The 16,841-nt window shown below is 53.8% G+C and overlaps 1 protein-coding gene and 1 long non-coding RNA gene across 2 annotated transcripts; both read left to right on the top strand.

Moving 5' to 3' along the window:
* The first annotated feature begins 8,348 nt into the window (after positions 1–8,348).
* On the top strand, positions 8,349–10,884 carry LOC137456658 (uncharacterized). The gene is made up of 6 exons (XR_010991072.1): positions 8,349–8,363; positions 8,448–8,602; positions 9,591–9,629; positions 9,755–9,793; positions 10,189–10,263; positions 10,741–10,884. It is a non-coding gene; the product is annotated as an uncharacterized lncRNA (long non-coding RNA).
* Positions 10,885–15,520: 4,636 nt separating this feature from the next.
* LOC137456672 (olfactory receptor 14J1-like) lies at positions 15,521–16,639 on the top strand. Its single transcript, XM_068168230.1, has 3 exons — positions 15,521–15,597; positions 15,684–15,821; positions 16,029–16,639. The coding sequence occupies exons 2-3, from the start codon at positions 15,707–15,709 to the stop codon at positions 16,637–16,639; spliced, it is 726 nt and encodes a 241-aa protein (XP_068024331.1). The 5' UTR covers positions 15,521–15,597; positions 15,684–15,706.
* The last annotated feature ends 202 nt before the right edge of the window (positions 16,640–16,841 follow it).

Here is a 16,841-nt window from a genome sequence, read left to right as displayed (position 1 = left end):
AGCACTGGAGCTGTTACTGGGAGCACTGGCAATGATCCTGGATTTATAGTGGGAGGACTAGCACTGATCCTGCTGCTGCACTGAGGCTGCACTGGGGGCACTGGAGCTGTACTGGGAGCACTGGCAGTGAGTCCCAGCAGTGCTGCAATGGCCTCCTACAGGATCATAGAATCACAGAACTGTCAGGGCTGGAAGGGGCCTCAAGGCTCATCCAGTCACAACCCCTGGCCATGAGCAGGGACACCTCACACTACAGCAGGTGGCTCACAGTCACCTCCAGCCTGGTCTTAAACACCTCCAGGGATGAGGCTTCCACCCCCTCCCTGGGCAGCCTGTGCCAGGCTGTCACCACCCTCCTGGGGAACAACTTCTTCCTCACAGCCAATCTCAGTCTCTAGTTTTGTTCCATCCCCCCCAGTCCTATCCCTCCCTGATACCCTCAAAAGTCCCTCCCCAGCTTTTCTGGAGTCCCCTTCAGATCCTGGAAGGCCACAATTAGGTTTCCTGGGGGCCTTCTCCTCTCCAGACTGTACAACCCCAACTCTCTCAGTCTGTCCTCATAGCAGAGCAGCTCCAGCCCTCTGCTCCTCCTTGTGGCCCTTCTCGGGACACTTTCCAGCACCTTCAGATCCTTCCTGGAACAGAGGCTCCAGAACTGGACACAGAGCTCCTTGTGTGGTCTCAGCAGAGTGGAGCAGAGGGGCAGAATCCCCTCCCTGGCCCTGCTGGCCACACTTCTCTTGCTGCAGCCCAGGCTCTGCTTGGCTCTCTGGGCTGCAAGTGCTCACTGCTGGCTCCTGCTGAGCTTCTCCTCCCTCAGCATCCCCAAGGCCTTTCCTTCAGGGTTACTCTCCAGCCAGTCCCTGCCCAGCCTATAGCAGTGCCTGGGATTGCCCTGAGCCAACTGCAGGACCTTGCCCTTGGCCTTGGTGAACCTCATGAGGTTGTCCTGGGCCCAGCTCTGCAGCCTCTCAATGTCCCTTGGGATGGATCCTTCCCTCCAGCAGTCAGCAGCACCACAGAGCTTGGTGCTGAGGGAGCCTCAGTGCCTCTCTCCATGCAACAACAAAGATGTTAACCAAGCCTGGTCCCAGTGCTGATCCCTGAAGGACTGCACTTGTCCCTGCCCTCCACCTGGGCATGGATCCAAGCTCAAGTGCAAACCAAGATCAGTGACCTCCAGCATGGGTGACATCAACAGGAGAGTCTTTGGGCATCATGGACATTTCCTCTGAGCAGCTGCTTGTGCAGGAAGCTGCAGGAGCTGCAGAGAGAACTTTGCTGCAGAGAGTGGTGCTGGCAGGAGCAGCTCCAGGGGGTCACAGGCTCCAGCTGCTCTTCATCCAAACCACGGCAGCAGGGTGAGGAACCCACAGGGCCAGGAGTCCCAGGGAGCTGCTTGAGCTGCTGTGGAAAACCATAGCAGGGCACTGGGAAAGTTCACCTTTGTTTCTGGAGGACTCTGGGTGCAGCGTGTCCCCGTCTGAGGGTGGGAGAAGTGTGAAGCCATGTCCAGCAGAAGGGGTGCAGGAGGTCAAGGGGAGCCATGTCCAGCAGAAGGGAGCAGGAGCTCCCCCATAGATGTCCTTCCCCCTGGGGTCTCTCACAGCTGTCCCTCCCCATGTGGTTGGCGGTGCTGGACACAGTGGTGCTGCAGCTCCTGGAGGTTCTGGGACCTCCTCAGGCAGCTGTTGCAGCAGGGGACACCGAGGGAGCCAGCCTGGGGACATGTGTGGGGCTGTGCCACCTCCATGGGCACACAAGAGAGGACACAGCCCCCCCTTCCCCCCCCGAGGGCACACACATGGGAATGGGACACGGGTGGGGATGTGCCACCTGCCATGGGGACACCGCTGACAACAGGGACACGCCATGGCTGCTGTCAGACCACTCCACTCCCCTGTCCCTCCCACATCCCTGTCCCCAGCCGTGGCTGTCTTGTCCCCATGGCCCTTCAGGGATGGCTGTCCCTGTCCCAGCCCCCTGTGGTGGTTTAAGCCTTAGCTTGGAGTTAAGAGCTCAGATGGGGGCAAGGCTGAGAATCTCTCCCCTGCTCACCCCTCCTCCCTCCCAGAAGAGAGGGAAAACAAAAGGAAAAACACCAGAAAGAAGCAAATCCACCAAGCAATGATTTGGAGTCGGCCTGGAAGTAGGGAGGTAAAGAGTTTTCTTTCAACACTATGTATATAAAACAATAACAGATAAGGTTCACAAGGGCAAGGAACAAGGATGGATGGGAGGGGAAAAAAAAACAGAATACAAAACCAGTCTCTGAAGAGGTGCAGAGGCAGCAGGGAAAAGATCAGGCTCCATGTGGCAGAGGAGCAGGAAGGCAGCTGCAGTAGCTCTCATCCAGGAGAGGCAGGAGCCAAAAGGAGAGAGCCTAATGACTGCAATGTCCTGCTTTTTATACCCTAGCTGGGCAGGGAGGGGGGAGTGGAAGAGACTCAGTTTCCCAGGGGGAAAATGCCCTGCAGGGAGGGCAAAGCACATGCAAGCCCTCCACCCTGCTCTGTGTTATTTTCAGAATGGGTGTTAACCCACCACAATCCACCCCTCTGTTCCACTTCCACTCTTCTGTCACAGCCCCTTCATCCAATCTTGACATGTGGTATTGGAATCCTTGGTGCAAGTCCCTTGTTATCCCGGCTCGCTCTCTCTCAGGGCAGTCTCTCTCTCTCTGGTGCTGGTCAATGTAGGTGGTGCTTGAACTGGGCAGGGATGTGGAGAAGAATCAGGAATCAGTCTGTTTTTGAAAGGGAAAGGAAAAAATCAGGAACAGTCCGTTGCTGTAGGGAAGCAGGTGAGATGACCCAGGAGTTCTCTGGGTTGGTGTGTGGTGTGTATGCTGAGTCTTGGATGCTAGGCTGATATTAAGCTAGGAGGGAGAAACTTTGAACAACTTATAACTATTCACACAGTGACTATAATACATTGATCCGCGCTGCCCCCTCTCAGTTCATCCCCTCTCAGCCAGAGTCACATTCTGCTGTGGGATACACTGAATGTCCCCAGTTTCTAACATGACTCAGTAGGTGTCACCAGGCCCCTCAGCCAAGACCACCCCTCGGGTTAGTCTGCACCCACCAGCAGCAGGGAAAACCCACACTGGCTTCCCCAGCAGGTTCTTCTCAGCAGTCACAGGAACTCCATCTCCATCCACTGTTTGCAGCAGGTGGGACTGGGCAGGACAAGCTCATTTCACAGATCCTCTGCTGGTCACTAACCAACTGGCTTGAGCTAGGTGTCTCTCCCAGTTCCTAAAGGCTCCACTCCCCATGGCTTTTAGGGCGGTTTTTAGCAAGCCAGTGGAGCGCTCAACCTTCCCTGCAGCTGGTGCAAGGTATGGGATGTGGTAAATCCACTCAATGCCATGTTCCTTTGCCCAGTCCCTTAGGAGATGGTTCTTGAAGTGGGTTCCATTGTCTGATTCAATCCTCCCAGGGGTGCTGTGTCTCCACAGGACATGTCTCTCTAGGTACAGGATGGTGTTGCGAGCAGTGGCATGAGGTACTGGGTAGGTCTCCAGCCACCCTGTACTTGCCTCCACCATGGTCAGTAGGTACTGCTTGCTACTGTGAGACCGAGGAAGGGTGATGTGGTCGATCTGCCAGGCCTCTCCGTACTTATATTTCGACCATCTCTCTCCATACCACAGAAGCTTTGTGTGCTTGGCCTGCTTGAAGGCAGCACAGATGTCACACTCATGGATTGACGAGAATGGAGACAGGGACGGCAGCACTCAATATGAGTAATAGAAATCATCCAACTTTATTGTTCCATGCTTTATTATTTATAGTCTTATCTTATGCATAGTTAATTCTATTCTAATTTAACACATACTATTGGTTTAACTCTAAAAGATTACATCATTATTTCACTACTCTGTGGTTTTTTCTACTAAGTCTAATTGCTCTTTTTCCCAGATCTTGCCTCCTCCTTATCTTGTTTGTCTCTTCTCAGGGGAAGCTTGACCTTAGCATACCAGGCACTTTTCCACAACTCCTACTCCATTGCTATATTTTCAACAGAAAGTCCTTCAAGGCCTGAATTGCACAGATGTTCCTGGGACCATTGTCCCTTCTCCCTAAGCCAATCCCCAACAATTCCCCCATTTTTCTTTTGTGCAAGTAAGGCCTTGGAGGTTATCCTTTGAACACTTTGCATGATACAATTATAGGCAAGTTTAACAACAATCAAAATTAGTACAATAATACTTAAAAACCTTAAAGCTTCTTTTATCAATTGTATAACCCACTGTGACACATTCCCAAATATTGATCTTAACCAATCATCCAAGGGACTTTTTACAATTGCAACAGCACGCGTGTGATTCCTTAGCCACTTAATCTCAGCATGCATTGACACTCCATGATCTGACAGGTTCAAACAACACATTCCATCAAAGTCTTCCACCCATACCCTTGAGCCATTGTTCCAGTATTGTAGGACTACAGAGCAAGCATAGTGAGTATAGCACAGTAAAGAAGGTAAAATAAAGCAAAGAAGAAGAAGTGCATATCAAGGGAACTCCTACAACTTATATAAACTCGGAGAGCCTCGTTGGCATAGCTTCATTGGTTCCCTATGAGTGACCACACATCGCACTGTTATAGATTATTGGTCCAACTCCTAATGACATGTGAGGTTGTTGATGCAGGTGTGTGTCCTGTTATTCCCACATAACTTTCTGTGTTTATAGCTACCAGTGTCCTGCTTTAGTTACATGCTGCAGGCACAGCACTGTTTTGCTACACTGCTAGCCACTTCTGCACTTATGCTGAGCATGGCCTACCACCATGTCAGGCTCTAGGCCTACACTGCCTGATCGCTCACACTGCTCGTCACTGGCATTTGGTCATAGGAGTTGTTCTCATCCTATACAAGATACTACTTGCATACACAGAAGCTAGCAAATTAAACCTAAGCTATATAGCAAAAGCAGGAGTTCTGTAGCGCAGCATGTCTAACAGACTGATGTAACCCATACAAGGCACAAAGCTTAAGCTGAACTAGTTACAATGTTCTAACAGAGCTGGCATAATACATGGTCAAAGATAACAGACATTGTAAAGAAGAACTTAGATCTTAATAGTTCTGATCTTTACATTTCACTCCTGACAGAGAAGACTTGATCATGCCTGAACACATTGCACACAGACATTAAGACACAAATCCTGTCTCACACTTCCCATCTGAGGGACGCTGGGAGCAATGAACGCAGGAGAAGCTGTCTTGATCCTGCTGTTATTTCTGAGCTATCAAGTAATGGCCACCTGCTAGTGCTTGCCTCAGACAATCCCTTTTGGATGCAGCCAGCTCTTTACAGGGTGCACAGTGGTCTAACATCATCCTCCATGTGCCAGAGCCCAGCAGAGGGGAAAAAGTCAAATTTGTGTGCTGAAATAAAGACAGTTTAATAGGACAGAAAATGAAAGGGAGATGTAATAATAATGATGATGATGATGATGATGATGATGATGGAAATCTAATTAGAATGTTGTCTTAGTTTAAAGAGTGGACAGAGATAATTTTACTCCCAATGGAAGTAAACCAAAGACACTCTTGTGGAACTGGAGATAAGTACAGAAATTGTATTCAGAAATAGACAGGAAAAATACAGAATGCATGAAAATGCACAAACCCCATCCCCCAAGCAGACTGAACCACAAACCCCAGCTGCTCCTTTTCTCTCCCACTCATTGACTCCCAGGCCTAAGCAGGCCATAATTGCACAGGAGAAAATTAGTCAGGCGTCTGCAGGTCTGTCCTTCATGTTAGCAGGAGATAAGGACTCCCTCCAAAGAGCTGGGTTGGTCTCTTCTCCCAAGAAACCAGCACCAGAACAAGAGGACACAGTCTCAAGCTGCGCCAGGGGAAGTTTAGGCTGGAGATGAGGAGAAAGTTCTTCACTGAGAGAGTTATTCATCATTGGAATGTGCTGCCCAGGGAGGTGGTGGAATCACTGTCTCTGGAGGTTTTCAAGAGGGGACTGGATATGGCACTTGGTGCCATGGTCTAGTTCTGTGGTGACAGGTTGGACTCGTTGACCTTTGACGTCTTTCCTCTGCCCAGCTGGAGACAGGACCCTTTACTTCTGGTCAGCATAGGCAGGGTTTGGGTTTTGTAGCTGCAGAGCAGAATTCCCTTCCTCCAGGTGGAAAGTAGGAGCAGCCCTTCTGCTCCACCCAACAGACCCTTCAGCAGCACTTTTCCTGGGTCCATGGCCTTTGGCTGTTGGTTGTTCTTGCACTTCCTATCCCCAAGGTTCCAGTCCCCAGGTAGGTTCACCATGCCACCTCCTCATGTCCCCCCTGGTCACACAGGGTGGCATGTGGTGTGTGCCAGCAGTGCCCTTTCCCTTGAGCAGAAAAAGCCTGAGCCTTAACTGCAGAGACACAGCTCAGTGTGAGAGAGGAAGGCATCCTCTTGGAAATGCTGGCACAAGGGCTGGGATACAGGCTTGTGGGGAGGAGGTGAGATTCTCTTGCAGTCCTGGAGGGAACTCCAGAACACCAATCAGCTCACAGCCCAGTGTTGATAGGCTCAAGAATTCATCCCTGAGCCACTCAGCTCTGACAAAGAGCTCCCAGAGCAGGAGCTGTCACAGTGACCATGTGCCAGGTGACTGCCTGCTCTTGGGCAGCTTCCAAAGCAAACTCTCAAGTCTATTGCCTTAGGCCTTTGCACAACTGCCCCACAGCAGAGCTCTTGTTTAGAGTTAGTGTCCTGTAAAGAGAGACCAATGGCCCTTCAAAATACCCCAGGAGGTCAGTGCTGAAGGGGCTCTTTGTGCCACAGGCCCTGGGCACTCACAACTGAGCAGAGGTGCTGCAGGAACAAACATCCTTCCTCTTGCCAGGGCAGCTCTGGCCCCACCATTAGCTCCAAGTGGCTGCCTGGGCACAAGAGCCCTCTTCATTGTGACCCTGTGGATGGTCACACCCTGCCCAGGGACAGTGCTGGCCAGGGCCAAGGAAAAGGGCATTGAAAGGACACTCAAGGGCCTTGGGTGAGCTGTGGCCAAGTTCCAGTCAGGGACAGGGCTGGAGCCAGAGTCTTGTTGGGGCCAGGGTCACTGGGACCTACCATCCCAGGGCAGCTCTGCAGAGTGGGACCCAGGTTGTCTGGGAGGGCTCAGTGGCCCCAGGCATTGTCAGGGTGAGGGCCAGGGCAGAGGATATTCCCCTCTGGTCTCTGCTCTGGGGAAGAAGACATGACCACTTTGGGTCCTGGAGTGCAAGGGCAATGGGGTGGGCTGGAGCTGAGCACTGCAACCACCCCAGCACTTCCCCCAAATGAGCTCTCATCTCCCAGTGGTCAGCACCCCCCAGTGCTCCCCAGCAGTGCTTCCAGTCACTGAAGATCTCAGTGTCGAGGCTTTAAGCACTGAGGTATCTTAAACCATACCTTACAGGCCTCCTAGATAGGTCCCAGAGGGGGTACCAAAAAGTGTAATCTCCTGTTATTCCATGCCCATAAGCCCTGCATTTCTATAACCACTGCCATTTCTCTTTGTTCTTCCATTTTTTGTACCTCTCTGCTCCCAGGAGGACAGGTGGAGCTTTATCTTGGGTTTGTGCAGGGGACTCAGGCTTGTTCAGCCTTGGCCAGGCTGCCACTTGGGGCCTGGAGTGGCCTGGCTTGGCCTGGAGCTGGCAAGCAGAATTTCTCTTGGGGGTGGGGAGGAGGGTGCATGTGAGGCCTGGGTGTTTGGCCTGGTTTGGAGGAAGGTGGTGTGAAGCTTTGGCTTAAGGAGGTTCTGAGGTTCTTGGAGAACCATGGCTGAGGTGGATGATGGATTTTGTGCTGCTGTATGCAGTTGTGATTGATACTTCCACTGCCACTTCTTTCTTTCATAGCCAGCAGGGAGCATTGTCCTTTACTCCCCTGGGAAGGGCTGAAGAGCAGCTGTCTCGCTCCTCAAACCAAGACACTCAGCCACTCTGCTGTCCCTACTGCCCAGGCCACCAGTTGTCCTCCCATCTCCCAGTGTTCCCAAGAAGAGTCGTCAGTCTCAGCCCCAAATTTCCCCAGGGGGCTGGAGAGGTGTCAGGGATGGCTCTTAGTGACCCTAGGTTTGAGTTTGGTGTCACCTCTGGAGCATTACTGGGTTGAAAGACTGGGCTGGGAGGTGAGGGAGACTGGAAGGTGGCAGTGCAGGGAAAGGAGAGGCACTGGGAGATGGGGAGGGTCTGGCTTTTGGAGTCTTCATGTTGAAGCAGTGAGTGGTCACTGCTGTCAGCAGTACTCTATCCACCCCACCCCCCAGTGCCCCTGGAGGTCTGGGCTGTTTGATTTGCAGCTGCCCCATGCAGGAAGCTGGAGAGATGCCAAGGAAGGTGGATGGATCCGTGCCAGAGGTGAGGGTGACTGCGTGCCAGGGCTGGGCTTGTTGCCAGGGCTGGTGCCACTGCCAAGCCTGCCTTTGCCCTGGGGGCTCTTAGGAGGAAGAAGGAGGAGTCCTGGGAGGGATAAATCTGCCCCTCACCTTCCCCAGCTTCACCCAGGACTTACCACACCACAGAGGAAAATGAAGGTGGCAGTGGTCGGCGTGGCTCTGCTCTTCACCATCCTGCTGTGCACCCCAGCAGATGCCAAGGTAGGACTCCAGTGCCACAGGGAGGGGCTCATGGGGATGGGTCATGGCTACAGGACATGTGGAATGAAATTGGAGTGGTGAGGATGAAACCCCTTGATTTGGCCTCTCCCTTGCCCAAGCAAGAGGCTCCTCCAGGCTCCCCTGCCTCTCCTGGCAATGCAGCTCTCTCCCTCCCACAGCTCCATCTCTTCCCTCCACTTCCCCCACTAAGCAGCTTCTTGTGCCCAAGGCCTGAGTTCCTCAGTGAATGCCTGGAGCTGTTCCCTCCCTGGGAAGGTCCAACACCAAAGCTGGGAAGGCTCCCACCAGTTTCTTCTCTTGGTGACCCCACACCCCTCCCTTCTGCAACTCCCCAGCCCATACTTTTGCTCCCCTCAAACATCTTCTGCCTGAGATCTCCTCCATGTCCTATCTAATGTCCCCAGATGCCCTCCCTTTGATCTCTCCCAATGCCTTTCTTTCCATCTTGTCCCTCAGCCCTTTGCCTTTCATCCTCTCCATTGCAGTGGTCGCCCCAAATCCTCTTCCTGCCATAGCCATTCCCAAACACTCTCCCAGTCCCCTTGGTTTTGGCCTCTTTCTTCTGCCCCCACCAACCAGCTCTCTTGATGTCCCCATGCCCCCTCATCTTGAATTCTTTACCTATCAATTGCACCCCACACTGTCCTGCCCCTTCAACACTCCAGCCCAGTCCATTGGGGTCCATTAATTCACCCCAGTGCTCTGTTGTTGGAAGCCTTTTCCTTAACCTCATCCTCTTTGGAGACCTGAATTCCCTACACTCTTCTTGTCTCCATCCCCAGCCCTGGACCCTGCATGGAGAGGCATCCCAGGGGAACTTGGAGGAATCAGGCTGAGGGGAGCAGAAGGCATTTTCCCCTTCAGACCAGAGGGAAGCCTTTGGCCTGCTGGGACTGAGGACACTTGTGCCCCACTCAGGGCCCCACTGAGGTTCCTTCCAGGTCACCTCTTTGCTCTTCCTCCCTAGGCACTGCTGGAAAGCATTGAGGAAAATTCTCAACTGGATGTAAGTAGTGAGGTGGACTTGGAGGGCATCCAGTCTGGGGAACGGGAGGGCATTTTGGCCCTCCCATCTCTTGCTGGGACTGGAGGTATCCCAGTGACCAGTGAGGTCTCCTGGTCTCTCTGCAGGTGAATGTAGCCAAACCTGAGCCATTGGAGAGTGTCGAGGTGGGTACCACGAGTTCTGCTGGCCCCACCCCCTCCCTTCCCATGGCCACAACACTGCAGAGCATCCCAGGGTGCTCCAGCACACCCCAGTGCATCCCACTGCAACTCCAGAGAATACCCCAGCACCCCAGTGCTTTCCAAGGGAAGACATCTCCCCCAGAGCCCCCTTTGCATCCCCATCCACCCCAGTACAACCCAGTACACCCCCGGATGCCCCAGTACACAACCACACAGCCAGGTGGGCCCCTTCCCAGGACCCTCACTGCCTTCTGGGCACCACCATCCAAGCTCATCTGCTCCAGAAGCAACTTCCCCAAGGACTCCATTGCTTCCCCCCATCCTCCCAGCACACCCCAGTGCACCCAGACTTGTCCCTAACCTCCCTTTCTCCCCAGCTGCCTGCGGCTGATGTCCTGCTGGAGCGGGTGCGCCAGAAGCGCCTGGCTGTAGCTGCTGAAGCTGCTGTCTAGGTGAGCAGCACCAGGGCATTCCTAACCCCACAAAGAATCCTGGGCCCTGGGGCATCCCTGAGCCCTCTGGGGTGGGCAGACCTTAGGTGTCAGAAAAGGAAACAGAGGTCACTGTTGCTGATCCGTGCCCCAGGGGACACAGCACAGAGCTGGCTCTGTGCCTTTGCTTCAACTCAGTAGGGCTCTACAGACCCAGAGGGTCGCTGTGCAGGCCAGGCAGAGGCTTTGGTGCCACACAGACCCCCACAGGCACAGTAAGAGCTGGGCAGGGCTCTGGGAGATTTAGGGACATCCCAGGGTAACCACACACTGGGCAAGGGGCTCTGGTGACATCTGGATCTCAGGAGAGCCAAATCCTGTCCAGGGTATATTGAGAGCTCCAATTCCCTTCTCTTTCCCCAAGTCTCTGCAAAGAGACATGGTGGGGACAAGGTTCCTCTTATGTCCTAGCTGACCCTGGGAGTCTCTCTCTTTCAGGGCTGGAACTGCTGGTGACACCTCTGTCCTGGCCCCCTTCAGAGGAAAGAGGAGATGATCATCCCTGGATGTCCCCACCTGATCCCCTGGGAGCCCTGGGCCATGTCCCTCTCATGATCAATAAACCCCCTCAGCAAAGCTGCACTCTGTGTGTCCAGGACCATGTTGCCCCTCCTCTGCCATTGCCACAACACCTGCATCCTCTGGCAGCACCACAGTGAGGAGCAGACTGGCAGAGGGCAGGTCTGGCAGCCTGGATACCTGGGAGCCTTTGTCCAGAGAGGGTTCCCCTGGAGCACCCTGCCATGAGGCTGGGAGATGCAGGCAGTCACAATGCCAGGCCTTGGGCAGGTGGTGTTTGGGAGGGGTGAAACGCTCTGGTGTTTTGGGGTGAGGGCAGGTGAGGAGCATGGAGAAGCAGCTGGGCCCCCTGGTTCCTCTGCCCCACTCTGGCAGGGGTGGTGGTTCCCTGTCCCATGGGCTCAGCACCCCTGGGCTCACAGGAGATTTCAGAGCCCCATGCAGAGCCCAGAGGCCTTCCTGGCCCTCAGCCCACACTCTTCTCTGGCGTACCCCAACGCAGACCAGGAGGGCAGGCCATGGGCACAAGACACTGGTTGGATGCTCCTCTGTCCCCTGCCCTGTGTGGCCCAGCCTTGGGGACTTTGTGTCCATTCTCTGGGCTGTGCTTTGGTCTCTCCAGGCATGCACTGAGTTACCAGCCACTGTCACAGCAGCAATGTTTCCCTCACCCCATGGCATGTGGTGATCTCAAGGGTCTTTTCCAGCCTCAGTGGTTCCATGATTGCATCATTTCCTCTCTTCAGTGGGGGTGACTTCAGGGCAATATTTCCCTGGATGCAGAGGGAGACCTTAGCATCCCCAGGGCAGCCAAATGCAAGAGGAATGGTGGGCAGCAGCTTCCTGTGGCTTATCCCTGGACTGCAGGGAACCAACAGGAAACCACAACTAGGGCCTAACAGTACTTAAAGGGCTGATCAGAAAGCTGTGGAGGGATTCTGAGCAGGGCCTGGTGTGACAAGGCAGGGGCTGATGGTTTGACCTGAGGGAGATTCAGACTGGAGAGAAGGAAGAAATATTTGACACTGAGGGAGGTGAGAGCCTCGCCCAGGTTGCCCAGGGAGGTGGGAGATGCCCAATCCTGGAACCATTCCAGAGGAGATTGGAGGGGGGCTTTGAGCAGCCTGCTCTAGTTGCAGATGTTCCTGATCATTGCAAGCAGGTTGGTCTCTGTGATCTTTAAAGGTCTCTTCCAACCCAAAGCATTGTATGATTCTGGGATTCTTTGGGATTCTTGAGGACAAAACATGGAGAGGTGTCCTGGCTTGAGCTGGAATAGAACCAACTCTGTTCAGGGATCTGACTGCTCAGCTCAGTCTCTGCTCAGTGCCAGCACTTTCTGATGTTCAGAGCAGGTTTGCACGGTGGCTGCCTCTGGCAGTGAGAATGCTGATGTTCAGAGTGCCTGCCAAGGATTGGTGTGCAGGCCAAGGTCACTGCTCAATCTTGTGTTCCACCTTGGGGAAGCAGAGTACAAGGCTGCACTTGCAGGGAGGAATGGACAGGAGAGGTGACCCTGAACTGATCAACAAGGGATTCCACTCCATCCACATCACGCTCAGTGTAAAGCTGAGGCACCACCAGCATGACGCCTCTTCCTCAGTGGCCAACACCCGAGGGGGACTCTGTTCTGCCTTCTGTCACAATCCATGAGTTCCTATTACAGTCTGAAGGGGGAACTTCAGCCTAGTCCCTGACTGCAAGGAGTGAAAGTAAAACAACTTTTTAGTACCCACTGGGCACAAAAGCAAAATAATGCTAAGGCCTACAGAAGTCATTCCTGTGATCCTGTGATCCTGGGATAGAGAGCAGTGTCACAGCAGATTGGTCACAGACTCCAATATGATAATTGAAGGGGTTCATGAGAGCATCTGAGGGCCCTTGTTCATGCCCCAAATAGCTGCTGTAACCCAGCAGAAAACCAGAGCTGGGTCAATGAGCTCATTCTGACACAACTGACACAATAGGTCCCAGAAGACTGGAAGCTGGCCAACGTGGTGCCCATCCACAAGCAGGGCCCGTTGGATGAGCCAGGGAATTACAGGCCTGTCAGCCTGACCTCAGTGCCAGGCAAGATCATGGAACAGGTCATCCTGAGTGCAATCACACAGCACTTACAGGATGGCCAAGGGATCAGGCCCAGCCAGGATGCATTTAGGAAGGGCAGGTCCTGCCTGACCAACCTGATCTCCTTCTATGATCAAGTGACCCACCTGGTGGATGTGGGGAGGCCTGTGGATGTGGTCTACCTGGACCTCAGCAAGGCCTTTGACACTGTCCCCCATAGCAAACTCCTGGCCAAGCTGTCAGCCCATGGCTTGGATAGGAGCACACTGCATTGGGTTAGGAACTGGCTGGAGGGCTGAGCCCAGAGAGTGGTGGTGAATGGTGCCACATCCAGCTGGCAGCCAGGCACCAGTGCTGTGCCCCAAGGATCAGTGCTGGGCCCTGTGCTCTTTAACATCTTTACTGATGATCTGGATGAGGGCATTGAGTCCATCATCAGTAAATTTGCAGATGACACCAAGCTGGGGGCAGGAGTTGATCTGCTGGAGGGTGGAGAGGCTCTGCAGAGGGACCTCGACAGGCTGGAGAGATGGGCAGAGGCCAAGGGCATGAGATTGAACACATCCAAGTGCCAGGTGCTGCACATTGGCCACACCAACCCCATGCAGTGCTATAGGCTGGGGTCAGAGTGGCTGGAGAGCAGCCAGGTAGAGAGGGACCTGGGGATGCTGGTCGATGGTAGGCTGAACATGAGCCTGCAGTGTGCCCAGGCAGCCAAGAGGGCCAATGGCATCCTGGCCTGCATCAGGAACAGTGTGGCCAGCAGGAGCAGGGAGGTCATTCTGCCCCTGTACACTGCACTGGTTAGGCCACACCTCGAGTACTGTGTCCAGTTCTGGGCCACTCAGTTTAGGAAGGAGGTTGACTTGCTGGAATGAGTCCAGAGAAGGGCAACAACGTTGGTGAGGGATTTGGAACACAAGCCCTATGAGGAGAGGCTGAGGGAGCTGGGGTTCCTTAGCCTGGAGAAGAGGAGACTCAGGGGTGACCTTATCACTCTCTACAACTACCTGAAGGGAGGTTGTAGACAGGCAGATGATGGTCTCTTCTCCCAGGCAGCCAGTACCAGAACAAGGGGACACAGTCTCAGGCTGCACCAGGGGAGGTTTAGGTTGGATGTTAGGAAGAAGTTCTATATAGAGAGAGTGATTGCCCATTGGAATGGGCTGCCTGGGGATGTGGTGGAGTCGCTGTCATTGGAGGTGTTCAGGAGGAGACTTGATGGGGTGCTTGGTGCCATGGGTTAGTTGATTGGGTGGTGTTGGATTGGTTGAAGGGGGACACGATGATCTTGGAGGTCTCTTCCAACCTGGTTTATTCTATATTCTATATTCTATATTCTATATTCTATATTCTATATTCTACTTCCTCCTGATTACCCTGAGGATATTAAATTCACTGCTTCATGGTCACTGCAGCCAAGGATGTCTCTGAGCCTCACATTGGTTACCAGCCCTTCCCTGTTGGTGAGAACAAGGTCCAGCATAAATTGATAACCTCTGGGACAAGAGGGCACTCAGAGGGAGGCTGAGCCAGCCCTTGGCCCTTGGCTTTCTCTTCCATGGAACAGGCAGGGAGGATGGAGAGATGTCAGTGAGGGAGATGAGAGATTGAGGTGAACATGGAGAGAGGACTGGGTGTCTTCAAAGGAAGAGGTGCAGCTATGGGACACCATAGGGCAGGCTGTGGTGGGGACCACTGAGGGCAGTGGCAAAGCTTAAAGCCCTCATCAGAGATGACCTCTTCATCACCATGGCTGTGGCCATTGTCTCTGCAACCAGAAGGTAGCTGAACTTCATTCACAAAGACCTCATTGCCTCCTTGCCCCACCCAGCACTGTCACACCATAGACCTGCTCCAGCCATTGCACATCCTCACATCCCAGTGCCCCAGGAAGAGCCCTGAGCCATGTCTGAGGGGCAGGATCTCCCTTCCAAGGGGCAGGGGGCCAGGACTTGGCCCTTTGGCTTGATCAAGCCCATCCAGGTTTGCTCAGCATCAGAGCAACCCTGGCACCGTCTTGAGCTCCAGGTTGTTGCTCTTGCTTCTGCTTTTCTGCTCTAACAAGCCCCTGGGGAGGCTTTGTCAGTGATGGTCCTCAGTGGGACCCATTAGGGCTCCAGCAAAGTTGGCAGTTGGCATTTGGCTTCCTGAGAGGTTTCTTCAGCTTGCTCTCAGTCTCTGAGACTCATGGACTCGACACCAAGGCCGCCAGAGGAGTCATTAAATGCCTGGGGCTGGCCCTCTGCTGCTGAGCTGAGCCAGGCTCCTGGGCTGGAGGGAGCTTCTGTCAAGCAGGCAGCACTGCAGAGAGACAGCTCTGCCCAGGAGCTGCTCCTCTGCACAGGGCAGCAGGACTGAGGGCACTGCCAGGACATCTCAAGGAGATGAGGAAGGCAGAGAGAGCTTCAAGGTAGGCAGGACAGGTTGGGTGCTGAGAGCTCAAAGAGGAGAAAGCTTCCCAGCCCTGGGTGTGGTGAGTCTGTGGTGCAGGAGGATGGATTTGCAGTTTGTGGAGCTTGTAAAGCTGCCACATCCCACAGCCTCTGGGATCTCTCTCTTCTAGGGAGGGGCAGGAGATGCTCCAGAGCAGAGCTTCCCATCTGCACCATCAGAGACACAGGACAGGACAGCTGCCTCCTGCTGGGATGACTGCAAGGCTGTGAAGCTTGGAGTGCACAAACTTCCTGCACAGAAGGAGAAGTAAATGTGAGAGGATTGTCTGGGAAATAGCCAAGGAGTTGTCTGAAGGAATTCTCTCCTAACCTGTGTGATGTCTTCTCCTCTTTCAACAGTCCTCCATGCCCAGAGACAGACCATGTCCAACAGCAGCTCCACCACCCACTTCCTCCTGCTGGCATTCACAGGCACAAGGCAGCTGCAGCTCCTGCACTTCTGGCTCTTCCTGGCCACCTACCTGGCCACCCTGCTGGGTAACAGTCTCATCATCACCACCATAGCCTGCGACCACCACCTCCACACCCCCATGTACTTCTTTCTCCTCAACCTTGCCTTCCTAGATCTCGTTTCCATCACCACAATTCTTCCCAAATCCATGGCCAATTTCCTCTGGGACACCAGGGCCATCTCCTATGCAGGATGTGCTTCTCAACTCTTTTTCTTTTCCTTGTTCCTTTCAGCAGAGTATTTTCTCCTCACCGTCATGGCCTACGATCGCTACGCTGCCATCTGCAGACCCCTGCACTATGAGACCCTCCTGGGCAGCAGAGTTTGTGTCCTCCTGGCAGCAGCTGCCTGGGCCTGTGGCTTTCTCTCTGCTCTGCTGCACACAGCCAATACCTTTTCCCTGCCCCTCTGCCAGGGCAACTCTGTGGAGCAGTTCTTCTGTGAAATTCCCCCAATCCTCAAGCTCTGCTGCTCCACCTCCTACCTCAGGGAAGTTTGGCTTCTTGCTTTCAGTGCTTTTCCATTTGTGGGATGTTTTGTGTTCATTGTGGTGTCCTATGTGCAGATCTTCAGGGCAGTGCTGAGGATCCCCTCTCAGCAGGGACGCCACAAAGCCTTTGCCACCTGCCTGCCTCACCTGGCTGTGGTCTCTCTATTTATCACCATTGGCATCTTTGTCTACCTGAAGCCCCCCTCCGTCTCCTCCCCATCCCTGGATCTGGTGATGGCAGTTCTGTACTCCGTGGTGCCTCCAGCAGTGAACCCTCTCATCTACAGCCTGAGGAACCAGGAGCTGAAGGATGCCCTCAGCAAACTGATGCCTGGGTGTTTTGAGAAGCAATAAACTCTTTGTCTTCTCCTGCAGAGCAGTTCTGATGCCTCTCAGGGCAGGCCCAGCCTGGCTCCTGTACTTGGGGAGGTTGGGGGGTTGGGGGGGTGGAGCTGGGGAGGGGGATTTTTGCTATTTATAATGTTGTCATCCCCTTTCTAATCCCCTCCCTGCTTTGCTTTTCTGACCCAGAGTTTGTGTAACAGGAGCTGTGCTC

The sequence above is a fragment of the Melanerpes formicivorus genome, unplaced genomic scaffold, assembly GCF_026170545.1.
Source record: "Melanerpes formicivorus ecotype bairdi unplaced genomic scaffold, bMelFor1.0.p_v2 SCAF_134, whole genome shotgun sequence".
Taxonomy (NCBI): Eukaryota; Metazoa; Chordata; class Aves; order Piciformes; family Picidae; genus Melanerpes; species Melanerpes formicivorus.
The sequence above is the reverse complement of the archived record's forward strand: the minus strand, read 5'-3'. Positions and strand labels throughout refer to the sequence as shown.

Excerpts from the sequence above, each read along its gene's own strand:
- LOC137456672 (XM_068168230.1), top strand. The coding sequence starts at position 15,707 with ATGTCCAACAGCAGCTCCACCACCCACTTCCTCCTGCTGGCATTCACA. Across the intron at positions 15,822-16,028 it reads CTACCTGGCCACCCTGCTGG|CAGAGTATTTTCTCCTCACC; the intron begins GTAACAGTCTCA and ends TGTTCCTTTCAG.